At 51.4% G+C, this 19695-nt stretch overlaps 3 protein-coding genes and 1 long non-coding RNA gene across 12 annotated transcripts; 3 read left to right on the forward strand and 1 right to left on the reverse strand.

Annotated features, from left to right (window-relative positions):
- Window positions 1-350: 350 nt before the first annotated feature.
- LOC124992903 (uncharacterized) lies at window positions 351-8479 on the reverse strand. Of its 2 annotated transcripts, none has more exons than XR_007110210.1 (3): window positions 7466-8479; window positions 1448-1663; window positions 351-1270 (listed from the first exon to the last, which is right to left on the reverse strand). It is a non-coding gene; the product is annotated as an uncharacterized LOC124992903 (long non-coding RNA). The 2 variants fall into 2 exon arrangements; XR_007110209.1 differs by having other exon boundaries at window positions 7375-8479.
- Window positions 952-5184, forward strand: Zmynd10 (zinc finger MYND-type containing 10). Of its 5 annotated transcripts, none has more exons than XM_047564242.1 (12): window positions 952-1214; window positions 1460-1568; window positions 2411-2527; window positions 2663-2716; window positions 2831-2968; window positions 3066-3154; window positions 3252-3352; window positions 3708-3880; window positions 4115-4240; window positions 4323-4444; window positions 4563-4688; window positions 4904-5184. In XM_047564242.1, the coding sequence occupies exons 1-12, from the start codon at window positions 1123-1125 to the stop codon at window positions 4914-4916; spliced, it is 1260 nt and encodes a 419-aa protein (XP_047420198.1). In that variant the 5' UTR covers window positions 952-1122; the 3' UTR covers window positions 4917-5184. The 5 variants fall into 5 exon arrangements, with proteins under 5 accessions (XP_047420198.1, XP_047420197.1, XP_047420196.1 ...); XM_047564241.1 differs by having other exon boundaries at window positions 4983-5184; XM_047564240.1 differs by having other exon boundaries at window positions 953-1214; window positions 4787-5184.
- Rassf1 (Ras association domain family member 1) lies at window positions 5441-14598 on the forward strand. 4 transcript variants are annotated; one of them, XM_047564248.1, is made up of 6 exons: window positions 5441-5708; window positions 7362-7468; window positions 12081-12185; window positions 12401-12698; window positions 12822-12937; window positions 13652-14598. In XM_047564248.1, the coding sequence occupies exons 1-6, from the start codon at window positions 5459-5461 to the stop codon at window positions 13796-13798; spliced, it is 1023 nt and encodes a 340-aa protein (XP_047420204.1). In that variant the 5' UTR covers window positions 5441-5458; the 3' UTR covers window positions 13799-14598. The 4 variants fall into 4 exon arrangements, with proteins under 4 accessions (XP_047420204.1, XP_047420201.1, XP_047420202.1 ...); XM_047564245.1 differs by lacking the exons at window positions 5441-5708; window positions 7362-7468 and adding an exon at window positions 7627-7755; XM_047564246.1 differs by lacking the exons at window positions 5441-5708; window positions 7362-7468 and adding an exon at window positions 7888-8166.
- A 939-nt stretch (window positions 14599-15537) lies between these two features.
- Window positions 15538-18628, forward strand: Tusc2 (tumor suppressor 2, mitochondrial calcium regulator). The gene is made up of 3 exons (XM_047564275.1): window positions 15538-15828; window positions 17103-17223; window positions 17375-18628. Exons 1-3 carry the CDS (start codon window positions 15683-15685, stop codon window positions 17438-17440), a joined length of 333 nt encoding a protein of 110 aa, XP_047420231.1. The 5' UTR covers window positions 15538-15682; the 3' UTR covers window positions 17441-18628.
- Window positions 18629-19695: the final 1067 nt, after the last annotated feature.

A 19695-nucleotide genomic window follows, 5' to 3' on the forward strand; every position in this document is an offset into this window, starting at 1 on the left:
TTTGCAAGACCCTGTCTCAAAAATAAGAAGGGCTGGGGATGCACCTCAGAGCTTTCATGCACGAGGCCTGGATTCAATTCCCAGTACCCACACCCACAAATCTAAGTCCTGGGGAAGGAGAGAGAGCAAGAAGTAGACGCTGTGGAACGGCTGGGAAGCTACGTCTGACTCAGTATGTTTAAAAAAAAAAAAAATATATATATATATATATACACATATATTATACTTACATATTTTAAATATATATTTATATATAAAAATATATATAAATATATATTTATATATTTTTATATATATTTATTTATATATTTTAAATATATATATATATTTAGTTGGAGATGGACACAATACCTTTATTTTTATTTATTTAGTTTTAGTGGTACTGAGGATCAAACCCAGTGCCTCACACGTGCTAGGTAAGCGCTCTACCACTGAGCCACAACCCCAGCCCCTGACCCAGTATTTTGAAGACCAGAGACAACCACAGAACTGCCCTCCTGCAAAGGAGTAATATCTGATGTACACTTTTAAGATTCCTTGCTGCTGGGAAGGCTACAGAGTGGAAGTAGATCTAGTGAAAAGGTTACTGCAGCTATCCGCATTGAAGTAATGGCAGTCTGAAATAGAATGGAGAGAAGCTGTGAGTCCTAGGCAGTACTTAGGGAGTAGATCCAATTGGTGATGCTGGGCTCAAGAAATAAGATAAGGAGGAAGTCATGAAGAGGAACATCCGGGAGGATCAAGACGGCCCAGCTGCAGGAGGAGCTGACAGGAGTCACAGGCTAACTTAACATTCGGGAAGAGTCGGTAGAGTTCAGGAGAGACTTCGTGGACGCACCTGGTTATGAGAGAGAAAGCTTTGACAATCGCAATTGGGTTACTGTTAGGGTAGGCGTGGCAGGCTGGGGGCGGCCCCAGACGGCGCGAGCCGCCCACAGGGGTGGGCCCAGGCCTCACTGCGCAGACGCCGAGCTGTTTCCATGGCGGCGAGGACCCACGCGCCCCAACCGACAGGCAACTGTCCGGTCCCAGACTTCAGTCTCGCAGGAGTCTGTCCTTCCAAAGTGCGTCATCTCCTCCGCCCCAACCGCTGCCCGAAGTCAGTCAAATCCTGGCCCCAACATGGGCGACCTGGAGCTGCTGCTGCCCGGAGAGGCTGACGTACTGGTGCGAGGTTTGCGCAGTTTCCCGCTGCGCGAGATGGGCTCTGAAGGGTGAGGCAGCTGACTTAGGCGGAGTCACCAGGTCCTTGAATGCGGGAAGCTTGGGCCTGATATTGGGGAAGGGGTTGCCCAGTGTGAAGGGTCCCCCAGGTGGAAAGACAAAGCTCTTTCAGATAGGAATATATGGTTCCTAAGCCCCCTCTTTGTCTTCGGGATTAGGTTAGGCTTCAATAGGATCCAGCATCACTCCTGATGCACACGTGTGCCCAAATGCACATACATACCCTCTGGAACAGGTGGAACCAGCAGCACGAGAACCTGGAGAAGCTGAACATGCAAGCCATCCTTGATGCCACTGTCAGCCAGGGAGAGCCCATCCAGGAACTGCTGGTCACCTATGGGAAGGTACCCAAAAATCGCAGGCAGCATTCCAGTCTTCACCCATCCTATCCCTCAGGAACAACTGGGTGCCTGCTCTTCCCTCTGGCCTGGTGCCCTCCCTGAAAGGGAAAGAGAAATATGTTACATTTCCTTTTGTACCCCTATTAGACAAGACTCAGGCACACCATGCCTGTGGCTGGGGCATGAGTTGACTAGGGAGAGAGTCATGGATACTAGAACAAACTAGGCTGTATGGGGAGGACCCAAGTGTTAAAGTCACCCTGAACTGCCTAGAAGACCAGAGGATGGCTCCCACTGAAGTGGGAGTGGGGCTTTGATTTGGAAGGAAACAGCCTTTCCAACATGAGGGTTGGGGAATTAGAAAATAGGAAGATGACTTGAGGTAACACTTGACAAAAGATTTCTCCACAAGAAAAAGGCAAAGCACACTACTAGGGAGTGGGGTAGAAATAGGGCACTATGAAGGGCCTTGAGTAAGAGTGAGACCAAGGTACACAAGAGCCTTAGAGGGTCAGAGGACAAGGCCAAGAAAGAAGGACACGAGCAGGAGGGCTGGCCTAAAAGAGATGGGGAGAAGGGAATAAGAGTGCAGGTGCAAGGAGGCAAGGCAGTTGGGACAGAGCAAGGGCCAGTCACAGGTACCTGGGGAGTGCACCCATAGATTTTGGAGCAGTTGAAAATAAAGGTCTAAGATGCAGGAGAAAAGTCAAGGATGGTACTTGTAGGGCTTGGTAGAGTCCAGGGACCTGGGAAAGTTTGAGAGCTGAGCTGACAGAACCAGGAATGTGAGGGTTGCCAGGCAAAGGAGGTCCATCTCATTCCCATCCTTACCCCATGCTTCAAAGATCCCGACACTGGTGGAAGAGCTAATCGCAGTGGAGATGTGGAAGCAGAAGGTGTTCCCTGTGCTATGCAAAGTGGAGGACTTCAAGCCCCAGAATACTTTCCCCATATACATGGTGGTGAGTTGGGCCCCTGGCTCACACTTCCTCCAACCCCTTCAGAGCAAAGAGCCAAGGACTGGGGAAGACAATATGCCTGGGTAGTCCCTATGCCTGTCTTGCAGCCCAGGCCCTGTTTTCCCCTTTTTTTGACAGGTACACCATGAAGCCTCCATTATCAACCTCCTAGAGACTGTGTTCTTCCACAAGGTGAGGTACTATTCCTGCCCAAGGGCCACTTCTCTGGACTAGAACAGTGTCCAGATTGTGTCCATGTGGGGAGAGCATCAGAGACAGAAAGTTTCCCTTCCCCTTTTCCCCCAGGAGGTATGTGAGTCAGCAGAGGACACCATCTTGGACCTGGTAGATTACTGCCACCGCAAACTGACACTGCTGGTGGCCCGAACTGGCCGTGGTGGCCCCCATGAGGAAGAAGGGTCCCAGGACAATACCCCTATGCAGGTGAACTGAGGTTTCCTGGGGTTGGCAAAGCCTAGATATGGGTTTCCAAGGCCAGTGCAGCAGGGGGTGGCCCAACCTGAACACTGTGTGCCTCCAGGAGCTGCAGAAGCAGGCAGAGCTAATGGAATTTGAGATCTCACTGAAGGCCCTTTCAGTGTTGCGCTACATCACAGACTGTGTGGACAGGTGGGCAGTCCTCCCAAGTCTGGGGCCTACAGTAGAGGGATGGAAGACTGTGCCTATAGCCTCTGCTTACCTCCCTGCCTGCCATCCCCACCCCTAGCCTTTCCCTGAGCATCCTGAGTCGAATGCTTAGCACCCACAACCTACCCTGCCTCCTGGTGGAACTGCTGGAGCACAGTCCCTGGAGCCGGCGGGAAGGAAGTAAGGTCTTCCCCCACCTACCTAAGCCCTAGCCCACTGCTTCTAGAACATCCTTCAGTATTGACTGAAGTGGGAAACTGGCAGTTCAAACCCTACCCCACTCCCATCCCACAGAGTTTACCAGGATGCTTCACTCAAGGTGGGATGAGACCTTGGCTTTGTAGCAGGCAAGGCCCATGAGTCCATTACTGAGTACTCATCCTGCTCTGGGGCCAGCAAAACCACAACCTGGGCAAGTCCTGTGGCCCAGGTTCTCCCACCTTGCCCAGCCTGTGGGAAGTTCCACAGCACACACAGCTGACTCACTCAAAGAGATTGCAATGGTTACACCCAATGTGCTGGGTCTTCTCCCCAGGCAAGCTGCAGCGATTCGAGGGTGGTCATTGGCAGACAGTAGCCCCCTCAGAGCAGCAAAAGCTGAGCAAGTTGGATGGGCAAGTGTGGATCGCTCTGTACAACCTGTTGCTAAGCCCAGAGGCCCGGGCCCGCTACTGCCTCACGAGCTTTGCTAAGGGACAGCTACTCAAGGTGGGGACCTCCCCCCAACTAGTGCCCACAGCCCCAGCACTGCTCCACTTCATCCCACCCCCACTGTATCCCTGCTGGTCATCTTTGCCCACCTACTTCCACCCTAGTCCTCCTTTCAGATATTGAGCTTCAGGTGACAAAGCAGCTGGTAGGACATAAGCCCCAAAGGTACCCTCAGCCCACCTTCCCTGCCAGCACCTGTTTGACACAGGCCTTCCCTGGATACCCTTGCAGCTTCGGGCCTTCCTAACAGACACACTACTTGACCAGTTGCCCAACTTGGCAGACCTACAAAGTTTCCTGGCCCACCTGACCCTGGTCGAAACCCAGCCTCCTAAGAAGGACCTGGTGTTGGAACAGGTAGGCATCTGGAAAGTTAATCAGTCAGGACCACTGTCCACTTTGCCAGCTCCTTCCTGCCCCTTCCATTACTCTCCCCCAGATCCCAGAAATCTGGGAGCGGCTGGAGCAAGAGAATAGAGGCAAATGGCAGGCAATTGCCAAGCACCAACTTCGGCATGTGTTCAGCCCCTCTGAGCAGGACCTTCGGCTACAGGCACGAAGGTAAGTCCTGCTGAGCTGGCGAAGGGGTGGATAGAAGGCAGGAGGTATGGACTGGGCAGGGGTGGAACTGTGTTCCAACCTGCCAAACCCAGTGAGGCCCGCTTGACTGATCCACTAGGTGGGCTGAGACCTACAGACTGGATGTGCTAGAAGCAGTGGCTCCAGAGAGGCCCCATTGTGCCTACTGCAATGCAGAGGCATCCAAGCGCTGCTCAAGATGCCAGAATGAGTGGTATTGCTGCAGGTGAGGATATCTTAGGATGACCTTAGTCCCCTAAGCCCCACTCCTCGATCCTCCCCACCCCCAGCACTGCCATCCTCACCTGGCCCACCTGCCTACAGGGAGTGCCAAGTCAAGCACTGGGAGAAGCATGGGAAGGCTTGTGTCCTGGCAGCCCAGGGTGGCAAAGCTAAGTGAGGGTTGCAGCCGCTGAGGGCCGTCCAATACAACCCACCCAGAGTGCACTCCTGAACCTCAGGATCTCTGTCTGCTCTCTGCCCCTCTGCCGGACCCCAATCTCCCTGGTGGTGAGCACAGCTGGTTCAAGAAGAGCTGCTGAGCCACACACACACCCCACGAGTGAAGGCTCCCCACTTCCTGCAACCCGGCATATAGGCGGAGGGCAAGGCCACAGTCTCAGCAAACCAGGGCAGGAGGCCTGGGTGGTGGGGCGTGGGCCGGATGTGGGGACCCTCTTCCTCTAACACAGTAAAGTTAACCCCTCGAAACATGCCTGTCTCCGTGTGGCGCTTTGCGGTCGTCGTCTGGGCGTGCGGTAATTAAGGATAAAAGGAAAGGGAGGGAAAGGGTTCTTTGAGAAAGCCCCTCCACTCCGCTCCACCTGCAGGCCAACACTGTCAGCTTTCACAGGTTTCCTCTTGGCGGCTCTCCTCTTTCCCGCCGCCCTGCCTGGATTCTGGGGGCGGCGCGGAAGTCGCGGCCCGCCCTGTGGCCCCGCCCTCCCCGCACTAGCTAGCTCCCAGAGCCGGCTGAAGCCTGGGCCCGACCTGGCCATGTCGGTGAAGCCAGAGCTCATTGAGCTACAGGAGCTCGCATCTGCTGGGTGCACCAACCCAGGCCGCACCCGCCTGGAGCGTGCCAACGCGCTGCGCATCGCGCCCGGCACCGCGCGCAACCCCGCACGGCAACAGGTCCCGGGCAGTGGCCACCGCTTCCAACCCGCAGGGCCCACCACGCACACGTGGTGCGACCTCTGCGGCGACTTCATCTGGGGCGTCGTGCGCAAGGGCCTCCAGTGCGCGCGTGAGTAGCGGCTCCGCACGCCAGCGAGAGCCAAATGGGCGGCCGAGGGGCAGCACCATCGCTGCGGGTCAAGTCGTGGCAGAGGGAGTCGTCAGGGACAACCCCCAAGATCAGGTCTCTCATCTTGCCCCATCGCGGAAAAGAGTGCAGGAAGATGGTTTATCCCTAGTCGCCCTCCATCCGTGGCTGGGGCATAGTTGGGCAGAGGCAGTACAGTAAATAACGAGGTGCTGATTTCAAGTGTCTTTTAAGTGTCTTGACCCTTAAGAAAGCCTTTGTGCCTACTGTTGTTATCTGAGCCCATATTCCCAGGTCTGCCTTTTCCCAATAATTCAGTCACCGTGTCTCTCCAGAATTCTTGTACTGAGGGAAAGTTACCCACCAATGGAAGGGGCCTGGAAAAAGTTAGAACCTCGGGTGGACCCTCTGCAAGCAGGAATTTCCTTGAGTCTTTATTTAGCAACCACCTATCTTGGCCCCAACGAATCAAGTGTTTAGCAAGTAACTATCTTGGTCACAGTGAACTGGGTACTAAAACATAGAACACAGCCATCACCATCATCATCAGGGAATCACCAGCAAGTTGATGTTCTAGCTGTTCATCAGCTAGAATCACTGGGAGCACTTTTACAGCCCTCTCATCTCCTTCTGCCTGCATCCTGTATCGATCTGTTGAATCAATTGTTGGAGGTGGACCCTAGGTATCCATAATTTTTTAAAATCTCCCAGGGACATGGGGGTGGGGTGGGAGGTGGTGTCATTATAATATGCAGCCTAAGTGGAAATTCAGTACACCGACCCATACAGGAACTTAGGAATGGTACCCTAGGCCATGCATGGAGACCTTCTCATCCAGTACAGAAGTATGTCACAGACTCAGCTAGAGAAGCACAGGGATTTGTGACAGACTACAAAGCAGGAAGAAGGGCTGGGACATTGTAGTGTTCTCCAGGAAAAATAAAGTGGCCATGGAAATGAAAAACAGGACAGTTTAGGTCTTAGGCAAGAGGTAGGGACAAAGGAGGAATCAATCAGGTGAGTGTAGACAGAGCAGGGAAGTGATCAAACCAAGCCCTGGACATCACCATTAGATCTGGAAGTAGAGACAGAACCAGCAAAGAAGGTGAGTAGGAAGAAAACTTGGAATGCGATCTCTGGAAGTCAAGGGGAGCTAGTATTAAATGATGCTGAGGAGTACAGAATGGAGAATGGACCGCTGAGGACCCTGACCAGGGCAGTTTCCTGGAGGGAGGGGCAAGAAAGCCTGAGTACAGTAGATAGAAGAGTGAAGACAAAAATTTAGATGAATGTAAACCAGTGTTTTGGTCTGAGAGGGCAAATGATAACCAGAGAAGGTCGTAGATTAAAAGTTTTGTTTTCTCCTTCAAGTAAATGGGCGGAGGAAGTTCTTGCTAGGCGCTAGAGATTTAAGTGTTGAGCAGGCCTGGATCCCTAACAGCCTGAGGCCTTCCGGTCAGTTTCCAGACACGCCCGGGAACCAACACTATAGTCTGCATAACACTGGGCAGTAACGGGGCCTGAGATAAGTCTGGTTCGGTGGGCAACGGCTACCATCCTGGGGATTCCCTATCAGTCCCCGGGACACTTCCCCGAGCTGGAGTTCCTCCACCTCACCGCCAGCCCTCTCTGCAGACTGCAAGTTCACCTGCCATTACCGCTGCCGCGCTCTCGTCTGCTTGGACTGCTGCGGACCCCGAGACCTGGGCTGGGAACCCGCGCTAGAACATGACACTAACGTGGTGAGAGAAGTCTCCAGGCCGTCCGGGGTGGGGTGGGGGAGACGCGCGGACTGGCAGGCTACAGCGCAGACGTTGGAGAACAGCATGGGTCCTGGCTCAGTAATCGTTCTAATAACCGATTTTCCGACAGCAGAGTGGCCAATTCTGCGCGCTGGCTTGGCCGACTGCCCCAGGATGCTACACAAGCGGTCCCGCGCCAGGCGCACGCGCACTTCCCACAACCTCTTCCAGTCCTTAGGTGGAGTTGCTGCACATGCGCACACGCTGCAACACGTCCCCTCTGGCAGGTGGGGCCTGCGAGGCGGAGCTGGGTTGAGCTGCTTGGGCAATGAGGTCATTCCTGGAGGTTCAGCGCGTTTGTCCCCGCCCCTCAGAGTTAGTCCCCCAATGAGACAAGAGCTAGATCCGGGCTGTAGACATTTTAGTCTTAACGGTTGCGACGCGGCGCTGGCCCCGGCGCAAGCGCACACTGATAACACGCACGCACGCGCCTCGGGCGGTGGTTAGTAGGCTACCGACCTACAGGACTAGGGGATTCGGCGGGCGCGGCGATGGGTGAGGCGGAAACGCCTTCTTTCGAGATGACCTGGAGCAGCACGACAAGCAGTGGCTACTGCAGCCAAGAGGACTCAGACTCGGAGCTCGAGCAGTACTTCACGGCGCGTACCTCGTTGGTCCGCAGGCCGCGCAGGGACCAGGTGGGAGACAGGGGTTTCCGGCGGCGGGCGAGGGGCGGTCGCTGGAATCTCGCCCCTGCCCGGTAAGTTGCAGTGTGGAGAGTTGGTGGGCAACCCCACCCTCCGGTCCGCGTGGCTCCGGGCTGGGGCCTGCCCGCGGAACCGTGCGTCCGTCCGATTTTTTAAGCCCAGTGTAAAATCCCGATTCCAATGCGTCGGTACTGGGTACCTCGGTCTCCTTGCTCTATCACAGACCGGTTGAAGCAGGGGAAGCAGCTCTGTAGCTTGAGGTAGACCAGAGACGGACGTTATCCACCTATGACTAAAGCCAACTGCGCAGTCTGAACAAACCTCTTGATTTCGTGTTTGGGCGCTCCCACTCCCTCCCTGGGGAAGCTGAAGAAGGAAGTGAAGGAGGAGTATTCTCCGGGAAAGGAGAAGTTATGTTTAGGAGGGGAAAGGTGAAAGGAGTCCAGCTGCTCTACATGCACCCCTGGATGGAGTTAGCTGAGTCTCCAGCCATTCCTGGCCCTGATCTTTCACCAGCTGCTGGAATTTAGAGGATTCCAGTCCATTCTAGAAGGTGGACCTTTGGAAAAGGGATTTAGGAGAACAGGAAGCCTTCTTTTGGACTGTAAGCATTCAGGAGCACTTTACCCACAGGAGGAGGAAAAGCTAGATTGTAAAGTGCCCCGAAAGGGGTGAAAAAAGATTGGATTCCTAATTGAAGATTGTAAAGTGTGTGCAGGGGCAGCAGAACCTGTCAGAGTCCCATGTGTCCCCATTATCAGAGACCTCTGTGGGCTGGCATGGCTGTAACCACCAACTTAAGATAACTATTCCTGGGCCAGAAGACCTCAGGGGAGCATGCAGGCCAGGGCAACAGCAAAAAGAGATGGGGATCGTGAAGTGTAGCGGACCTGGCAGCAAAGGGGTAGAATTCATTATTTGAGCCAAGAAAATGGAATTGTGGATGATGCTTTAGATGAAATTTGACAAAATTCCTTACAGAACAGGTGATGCTTAGGATGGCAAATCTCAGCCCAGAGCTAGAGTGTAAGATTTGAATGTGGACCCCTAAGATTGTCTCCATACCTAAGATAGCCTAAGCTATCTTCCAATATGGAAAGGTGGGTAAGAAACACAAGACACTAGTCAATTGAAAAGGAGGCAAGATGGAACACATTTGTAATCCCAGCAACTTGGGAAGCTGAGGCAGGAGGATCACAAATTCCAGGCCATCCTCAGCAACTTAGCAAGGCCCTAAGAAACTTAGTGAGACGCTATTTCAATAGAAAATATAAAAAGGCTGGGGATGCAGCTCAATAGAAAAGTAACCCTGGGTTCAAGCCTCACACCGCACGCCCCCCCCCCCACAACGGGAAAAAAAAAAGGGAAGAAGAAAAAGAGGCTGAAAATTCCCAAGTACTATGTAAAATACAACCATCAATCACTAGAGACAATGGTAGAATAGAGGGTGCGTTACTATAGTACAAAAGAAGAGAAATTCTGTGATCATGCAGTACATCCCTCTGGGACACTATTGGGAGTCTTCTAGCAGACAATTTTGGAAACAGAAAAAGAAGCTTCTTACTCTAAAATCCTGATAGAATAGAATAGTACAGTGCATCTAATCCTAGTCTCTTGTTTTATTAGTGAAGATACTGGGGGAGAAGGAAAGGAACTAGAATGAGGTCACTGTGTTCCAGTCCAGGACTCTAGGATAATCCAGAAAGGGAAGAAGGAAGAGTAAATTTTCTCATTTCCAGACTGGAACTCAGAACTGTCATAAAGAAGAGAAATAAATTAACATCATCCTGTGCCTTTTTCTATAAACAGACCACTGTTCCTTCTTGCTTCAGCACTAAAGGGTTTGCTCACCGTTCCCCTGCTCCTAGCACCCCTCCCATCCCATTACTCCTTCCTGTTGGAGCACTCTTTATTATCTCAACTTCTCTTCTTGGGCCTGAACAAGCGCATCCATCCCTTTCCCAGCTTCCAGCCCTCATTTTACCTACAAGGTCCCTCATTTTCCAGGGCCCACACTATTTGTTCTTACTAGTCTGACAGGGTTGCCCGCTTTCTCTAGGATCATTTATCTTGGAATTTTCATTCATAATTCAGCACTTTCCTTCATCCAAGAGACTTTTGGAAACCTAGAAGGGAAATGGGCTTTGGCTCCCAACTCAAAACCTTTTTCCTTTGAAGCCTTAGTCCTCAACCCCATATACTTACAGTCTGCTAACTGGCAGCCAGGTTCTGGGTAAAGAGCATAGTGCTATACAGTCATGGACTCCACCGTACTCCCTTCACTTCTCTTCCCCATTCATCTCAATCAGTGGTTTAAGCAGGTTAGGAGTCTCCAAGGCAGCAGTCAGGAGAACCCTGGTTGCCCTGGACTTAGCGGTCAGAACTCTGGTCGTCCTGGGCGTAATGTCATTCTATGGAAGACCTGGTGAGAATTCTTTGAGACAAGGCATTGGTCAGTGGTTATCTCAGCTGTTTGTGACATTCCCATTCCAATTAAGGCCTATCTGACATCAACAGGAAATAAGACTGATGCAGTGGGGGCCAGATGAGTTTGGTAGGGAGTCATGTCAGATCCCTGGATGCCCTGGCCCATCCTCTACCCTTCCAGCAAGAATCCATTCCTAAGTGGAGAAGGGGACTAAGTGGTGGAGCTAACATTTTTTAACTAAATTCCCAGATAGCAGAGGAAAGCACAGAAACCCATCTGCTTGACACTTGTAGAACAGGCTCTTCCAGGAAGTTACCTGTGCATCTCTGGCAGATTGGAGCTCAGCCTCAAGCTGCCTTTTGTGTATCTTGGATCAGTGTTAAATGACCTGTCACAGTGATTTCTTCAGTATGTCTGAGATACGGAGGGATGGTCCCAAGAATCCCACCAAGGAGATCTCTCATTGTAGAGATCAATCTTCCGCTCCTGCCCATTGGTGGACTAGACTACAGATATGCATCAGTCCCCATACCTCCTACCCTGCAGTGGATTGTGGCCCCCATGCTAGGACAGAGTGCAAAAATAGGATGCTTTCTCCAGGTAAAACCCTGACTCCAGGTCAGCTTTAGGACCTGAGAGTTGGGCTGTGCGGTTGCAACATGGTTTTGCGGTATTTTATTTTTTTTTTTTTTTTTTTTTTTGGTGTGTATGTGTGTGTGAAGAGGTTCTGGTGTGAATAAGCACCAGGACCTTGCTTATGCTAAGCAAGAACTCTGCTACTGAGCTACAGCCTAAGCCCCAAGGTATGATTTTACATTAAACAAGTCCCTCCAGAGTCCCCCATGTTTTCCTGGCTCCTGCCTGACCCTGATTCTTTGATATTCTTAGAGCCATATGCAGTGCTGAAACCACACTGAGCAAGCAGTGAAGAGAAGCCAAATGATTCTACTCTTGCTATCTGTACCCGTAACATGCAGAACCACACAGGTTCAGAGTGCATGGGTTCAGCAACAGGGCCAGAGATAGTCAGGTTTTGTTTTTTTTTTTTTTGTATTTTTGATACTGGGGATTGAACACAGGACAGAGTGCTCAACCACTGAGCCACATCCCCAACCCTTTGTTATATTTTATCTGGAGACACTGTCTTGCTAAGATGCTGAGGCTAGGTTTGAACTTGCCATCCTCCTGCCTCAGCCTCCCAAGCTCTGGGATTACAGACAAGTGTCACTGCACCTGGAAGCAGTCAGTTTTTAAGAGCCACTGCAGGCTGGGGTTGTGGCTCAGTGGTAGAGCACTTGCCTGGCATGTGTGAGGCATTGGGTTCGATTCTCAGCACCACATATAAATAAGTGAATAAAATAAAGGTCTACCAACATCTAAAAAATATTTAAAAAAAAAAAAGAGAGAGGCTGCAGAGGCCATTTTTCAGAGAAGCCCTGGGTGCCTCAAGGGCCGTGTGTCCATGCTGGCCTTTTAGGATGATCCTGTGGAATGGGAGACACCTGATCTTTCTCAGGCTGAGATTGAACAGAAGATCAAGGAGTACAATGGACAGATCAACAGCAACCTCTTCATGAGCCTGGTGAGTTGACTGCTCAGGCAGAGGAAGGGAATTTGGGCAGAAGCAGTTACCCAGCTATATGCCTGATGCCCAAAGAATGATAGCCAAGGTATTCTTGGGTGGGCCCAAGCAGCAATTTATGCATACCCAGCCTAGCCCCACGTGCACAGACAGAACCCTAGACTATTCCCTTACCTGGCACTTACTGTCATGGTTTGGTTTCTCTTTCTTTTCAGAACAAGGATGGCTCCTACACAGGCTTCATCAAGGTTCAGCTGAAGCTGGTCCGCCCTGTCTCAGTGCCTTCCAACAAGAAACCACCCTCCTTACAGGATGCCCGGAGGGGCCCAGGACGGGGTACAGCTGTGAAGCGACGCACTTCCTTTTACCTGCCCAAGGATGCTGTCAAGCATCTACATGTGCTGTCACGCACACGGGCACGCGAGGTAATTGAAGCCCTGCTGCGCAAATTCTTGGTGGTGGATGATCCTCGCAAGTTTGCACTCTTTGAACGGGCTGAGCGTAATGGCCAAGGTAGGCTTCCTACCCCATTCTACCCTCTGTGAAGGCATATATGCATGTACCCATGCATGCAGGGGTTAAGGCTGCTAGGCCTATCTGTGATCATATATCCCTTTCCCCCTGCCTGGCCTTAAGTGTACTTGCGGAAGCTGTCAGATGATGAGCAGCCCTTGCGTCTGCGACTCCTTGCAGGACCAAGTGAGAAGACCCTGAGCTTTATCCTAAAGGAGAATGACTCTGGGGAGGTGAATGTGAGTATACAGTCTTCCTTATTTTCTTGGTTGTCATTCAACAACACTGATGGGCTGTAGCACCCCTTCAAGCATTAAGATGTTTTACTTAGGGGTTGAGGGTATAACTTAGTAGTAGAGCATATTCTTAGCATGCACAAGGCCCAGGGTTCTATCCCCAGCACCAGAAAAGAAGCAGATGGCACTGGATTTATAGCTCAGTGGTAGAGTGTTTGCTTAGCATGACTAGACCCTGCATTTAATCCCTAGCCCTGTTAATTTAAAAAAAAAAAAAAAAAAAAAAAAGATGAAGATTCTTTTTTTTTTTTTTTTTTTTGCGGTACTGGGGATCAAACTCAGGGCCTTGTGCTTGCAAGGCAAGCACTCTACCAGCTGAGCTATCTCCCCAGCCCAAGATGAAGATTCTTTAGAAGCTATTTGGCTGCAAAGTATTGGGTCTGTGGAGTAGGGTTAGACTCAGTGTGGGTCCAACCTGTCCACAGGTGACTGGGGAACATCCCGTTTGGTTGCCTCTCAGTGAGATGACTATTTTATAGGATCCATCTTTTATATGACTGCTGTCAGGAATCCTAGCATAAACTATTGAGGCAAGAGCCAAACAGAAAACCCAGCCCGGGCTTGTGTGACCATGATATGTTGGTTTTGTCTGGGGAGGGTCTTCCAGCTTGGCCAGATATACTGCAGCCTATATACCTCCCCTCTGCTCCCTTGCAGTGGGATGCCTTCAGCATGCCTGAACTACACAATTTCCTACGCATCTTGCAGCGAGAAGAAGAAGAACACCTCCGCCAGATCCTGCAGAAGTACTCCCATTGCCGCCAAAAGATCCAAGAGGCCCTGCATGCCTGCCCCCTGGGGTGACCTCTCCTACCTCTGGCAGCAGGAGGGGAGTAGGCAGTGCCAAGAGCGTGCCGTGTGAGTGTGATAGGGCCCATGGGGCCTGAGGAATGAGTGTGCATGGAGGTCCTCCCCCTTTGGGGGAATGAGCCCAGAGAACAGCGAAGGAGCTGGCCCCCTGCGTCCACTAGTGGGTGAAGTGGGGCATGGCTTTGCATCTCTTTGCCCCTCATGTACTGGGTCATGGTGGGCCAGGACTTCCTTTGGAAGCTGCTCCAGGCTTGCAGCAGGGGTGGAGCAGACAGAGTCTCCTTATTTCATGTCTCAGATGTGATAATCTTGGGGATCCTATGAACAGAATAGGATCAATTTGCAGGGTTGAGGATCCTCACCCATGGGGAAGGTTGTGTTTTAGGTCTTGAATAGAGTTTCAGGATAACCCTCTCAGAACCAAGGGTGAATGCTCAGAATAAGGCAGGCATCAAGGTAGAGTCTACGTTTCCTTCTAGTGCCTTTTGACTCCTCACACACCCTGAGGTCAGGGAGTGCTGGTGTACAGTACAGCAACAGTGCCTCAGTGCCTCCCCCAAGGAGGATATCTTTGGGCCAGGCCAGGGTCTGTGAATGTGGGCACTCTGCCAGCCTCATTCCTTATCTGCCATTCAAAGCCAGGGTCTCTCCCTCAGATATTTTTGATGAAGTGTGTGAATGTATGTAGTGTTTTGTGGCCTCATGAATGCCTCCTATGGGAAAAGGGAGGGGGGTGACAGTAATCATCAGGGCCTGAGGCCTGAGAGAATTGGCTGAATAAAGATTTAAGAATCCTTCTGCTTTTGCATCCTCTCTTGTGGGCCCATTGCTGTGGTTGCTTTTCATGATAGCAGCTGCCAAGGGTGATGGACAGGCTCACGGCATCCTTTGCAAGGTCAGCATGGACCATGTGAAGATGTATGCATGTTTTAGTCATCACTCAGCACATTGGGACTCAGGCGGTGATGGGGGCAAGAATAGGCTACAGCTAGAGCTTAGGGGAAGCCATTCTCTCAGCCCACACCAACGACTGAGAGAAGTGGTGGTGTAACCCCTTCAAATATTTATTCATCAGCTGCTATGGACTGAACACCAAGGGTACAGCTGTTAAGAATTCTTGTTTTGATGAAGCATGCATTCAGGTTGAATTTGGAAAGAACATGAAGTTCCTTTTTTTTTTTTTTTTTTAATACTTTTTTTAGTTGTCAGGGGACCTTTATATGTGGTGTCGAGATTCGAACCCAGTGCCTCACCCTCTACCACTGAGCTGCAACCCCATCCCCGAGAACATGGAAGCTCTTAAGACCTCAGTGTAGCTATAAGACATTTGGCCAGTTCCTTAATTGTCCTTGGGCTCCGTTTCTTTACATGTGATGGTGACTACCACAAAAATACCATTGTGAAAACAGAAGCCAGACAGGTACCCTGTGGCTTGGCCTGGGTTGAGCCCTAAAGTGCTGGTTCAAAGTGTCCTGGTTGAGGAGGCCCCGCTGGGCGGCTTAAGTTCTGGGGATCTGGGACGTTGGAACTGTCATACATGCCAACCAGCGCGCCAAAGAAGCCAGGAGAACGACGCTACCACCGTTCATGGGAGGGAGCTGCACCAGCTGAAGAGAGCGTGGCCTGCTGGGATGCCAGTATCTGAGGGTGACCACTGGCTCTGCCACACAGACCGACGAGAGCTGCAGCCAATCAAAGAGGGCAGCGTGCGGAAGCGGAAGTGAGGTTTCCGTGGAGACAAGAGCCTGCGGAAGGCGGCGGGTGGCGGCGGCAGCGGCAGCAGCACCTGCAAGCGGAGGCTGGGCAGGGCATGGTAGAACCTACTGCACTGTGAGAGCGCAGCGGCCGCGGGGTCCGCCATGCGCTGGCGGCCCTGACATGGGCGCCAGCGGCTCCAAAGCTCGGGGCCTTTGGCCCTTCGCCTCGGCGGCAGGGGGCGGCGGCCCGGAGGCAGCGGGCACTGAACAAGCTTTGGTGCGGCCTCGAGGCCGACCGGTGCCCCCCTTCGTATTCACGCGCCGCGGGTAAGGGCGTGAGTTCTGCTTCTGGGAGGACAGGCAAGCGGCCGGGTGTCCTACGCCACCGGGATCTGTCACCCGACCCCCCTACACCCCAATTAGGACGACTTCGGTATTCGGGTCCCCATTCGAGCAAAGGGTGGGGAAAGTCGGGAATAGACTCGTGGAGGCCTGACTGATCTAAAGGGCTCCCTAGGGAAGGGTGAACCTTAGGCTGTCTCTGAGCAGACACTCCCCACGGTAAAACTAACATAGGGCCTTCGTGAGATCTCTGGACCTCTTCCTTGCATCTCTTCAAACTCAGCCTGCAATTGAAGGCTTTTATCCTCCTCCTCCTCCCAGTTCTTCCAAAGGGAGAATGACCTTCTGTTTAGGCTTCGTCCCTTCCCCATAGTAGTAGGTTGGACCTTAGAGTAGTGACTGGGAAAGCGGGGGTGGCCCTGCTTGAGAGTGGGGTATGGTGGGATCCTCACTCCGTTATGTTCTCCAGAAGTAGAGTGCTGACCTAACCCCCACTTTCCCTCCAGACCCCCACACAAGAGCATCAGCATGACCTGGCCATAGTGGGCTCATGGGGATGACACTCCCTATGATGGATATTTGGCTGTAGATATCAGGGAGATCTAACAGTGGAAATTTGACTGCACCAGCCACTTAAAGGGAGGATGCAGTATTCCTCCTCTTAGTCTCCTTCCTAGATCAAAACATCTGCTCTCAATCTTTGGCATTAGACCAGTTGTGTCTTCTGGACTGAGACCAACATGCCTAGGCTGCCACCCTGCTCACTCCATAAGTCCTAGATGGAGGGACTGATACTGGAATGACTGTTCTCTCACAACAGATGAGTAATGGGAATTGACTTTGGTTGCCTGGATAGTGTGCTGTCATGTGGGTTGTCTTCTTTTTTTTTTTTGTAAATATTTTTTAGTTGTAGGTGGACATAATACCTTTATTTTTTTTTTTATATGTGGTGCTGAGGATTGAACCCAGGGCCTCACTTGTGCTAGATGAGCACTCTACCACTGAGCCACAACCCCAGTCCTAGGTTCTCTTCTTGAGGGTATGACAAAGTCACACTGGCCAATGTCCCATTCCCCACTTCCTTCTAGTAGACTCCAAACCCTAAGCAAAAGAATTCTCCAGGTATAGTATCCTCTCTTCTTCCCACCAAGATTGTTCCTCCCCACTTGGGGTTGGACACACTTCCCTGTGGTGTATGGCATTTGCCATAACCAGGTGTGGGGCTCAAGTCCAGCCTGTTCCCTTCTCCCTCTACACAGCTCCATGTTCTATGACGAGGATGGGGATCTGGCTCACGAGTTCTATGAAGAGACAATCGTCACCAAGAACGGGCAGAAGCGGGCCAAACTGAGACGGGTGCATAAGAATCTGATTCCTCAGGTGAGGGGCTGGGTAGAGGTCATAGAACTTTCATCAAGTATGTAGAGGTAGACCCAGACGGGGTCTGCTGGGGGAGGAGTTGGGAGGAGCAGGAAAGCTTCCTGAAGTAGACACCATGAGCTGACCCTCATAGCCTTTGTTTCCATGGCAGGGCTTCGTGAAGCTGGATCCCCCCCGCCTCCATGTGGATTTCCCTGTGATTCTCTATGAGGTGTGAGCCTGGGGGATGGCATATACAAACACCGCCTGCCTCAGCAAGAAACTCCCAGGCTGGAGGTGTGGTTTCCATTGAGGAACCCAGGCCAAGGCCACAACCCTGAATAAACTCCGCTGGCCCAGAACCTTCAGCTGTGAGCAGGGCAGTCCCTCGGTGTTAATTGTATATTGGTTTGTGTGTGGACAGGAGGTGGTTAGTGACTGGTGAAGGCTAATGGCAGATTTACCAGCCCACCCTCCCCAGCCACTCCTGCAAGAAACATGGCAGGGCATATGCCAGTCAGGAATGCCTGGTTCCTGGTTCCTTGCCTGGCCTGCTTCCTTTCAAGCTTTCCCAGGGCCAAGCCCTGCTAGAAGCTACAGCACTTTACAAATAAAGTCAGCCTTCTTCCAGCCCCTGGGCTGTGGGGGCTTTACACAAATGAGAACTTCCTCTCCCTCACTTCCCTTATCCCCTAGTTGGAGCATTTCAGCCGTTTGCTACCTCGATTCCTCCTGTATTGGACAAAGGCTGGGGCAGCACCAGCCTGATTCTTCCCATCTGCCTGCCATTTATTCCAACTCTCAGATGGACAGTTTGCTGGCGGTTAATAGGAATGGGGACTGTTATGGGAGGCTTCTCCCTTCACCCAGGGCTGGATTGATCCTTACCCACTGCAACTAATTGTTTACCCTTCCCCTATTTCCTATTTGAGAGAGTGCAGGCCAGGGTCAGAATGGGCTGTAGATGCCAGTGCATGTGGGGAGTTGCCCCAAACCACCTATTCTAATTCCCCTTGCCTTTTCACCAGCCCCCCACGCCAGTTGGAAGGGAACTGTCTGTGGTAAGGAACAACACACAAGGGCTGGTGCAGATAGCTATAAGGAGCCCACCATCCTTCCCCTACAGTATCCTCACCCCTTCAGTATCACTTAAGGGAAAGTAGTGGAGCCCGTTGGTAGACACAGAAAGGAAGGGAAAAACATAAAAGGAATATTTAAAATGTGAAAGTTTGTAAATAGTCTAGTCTATGATGATGTTTGGACAGAGTCTGATTTCTATATAGAAATTACTTTTTTTTTTTTTAATCCTTTATTGTGCAAGCTCTGTGCTTCTAGAATGTGGGAAATGGCTTGGGGAGAGTGGCCCCCAGCGTAGGAAGACTGTTGTGTTATTTGTTCAATTTCAATAAAATTATTTGTAGATCCTGAAAATGAGTGTGTCATCCTCTGGGACTGTGACACCCAGTGTCTTGACTACCACCTGGGATCAACAGGTAGGCCTGGGCACAGGACTCTGGCAGTCTTACTTACCATCTCCAGCATGGACCAAGAATAAGCCTGAGCTCTAACTGTGACAATCCCAGCTATGACCAGTAGGTGGCTGTGTATTCACACAGACACCACCCCTGGGCCTCTCAGATGGGGCAACTGCTTACCTGTCTGTTGTTCAAGGTGATAGAAATCTCTGGAATCAGAGGGCCTAGGTGCTTCACTAGGAATCAGTCCCTAAGGTAAGAGTATGACCCTAGATAGTTCTAGTCCCAACATTGCCAGCTGACCTTAAGTGAATTCATAACCTGAGCCCCAAGGATTTCAAAGGCCCAGACATGCATGGACAGTAGACAGGTGCCAGCAAGCCATTGGCCTACTGCCAGGCTCTGCAGCCCAAACTTCACCTGCCTCTTCTCCTCCAAGGCCACCACTGGGAAAGTGAGCTCTGGACTTTGTTCCAACCTTCAATCCTTCCTTCTGTTCTCTGCCGCCTGCACTGTGGACTTCCCCACTCCCCCACCTCCACCAGAAGCACACTACCATGGAACTATATTGCCAGTCCTTTTTTTTTTTTTTTCTTTTTAACAGTTTGCTAAATTGTTCAAGCTGGCCTTGAGTTTATGATCCTCCTACCTTAGCTTCCCAAATAGCTTGCCTGTGAACATTCTGCCTACACACCTCAGGGCCTGCTGTGGAGCAGGTTTTCTGTTAGACCTAATCTTTGGCCATCAGTGCAACTCCCAGTTAAGGAAGGGGAATTCAAGGACCCAAGTTTCTAAGTTTGGGAAATTGGCCTGCCAGTCTTTCAGGGGCTTGAATTTGTCATATCTGTAGTAAGATCACTCTGTGCAGCTTGGACTTGTTGTTGTGGGCTGCCTTCCCATTCCCCTTAAGATGCCAAGCCTAAGGCCTTGTCATACTCCACTCCACCCTACTATTTATTGAAAGGCCAGGGTTCTCCCATACCAAACAGCATCCTATCTCTCACCACCACTGTCCCAG

Source organism: Sciurus carolinensis, chromosome 9 (genome assembly GCF_902686445.1).
Source record: "Sciurus carolinensis chromosome 9, mSciCar1.2, whole genome shotgun sequence".
Taxonomy (NCBI): Eukaryota; Metazoa; Chordata; class Mammalia; order Rodentia; family Sciuridae; genus Sciurus; species Sciurus carolinensis.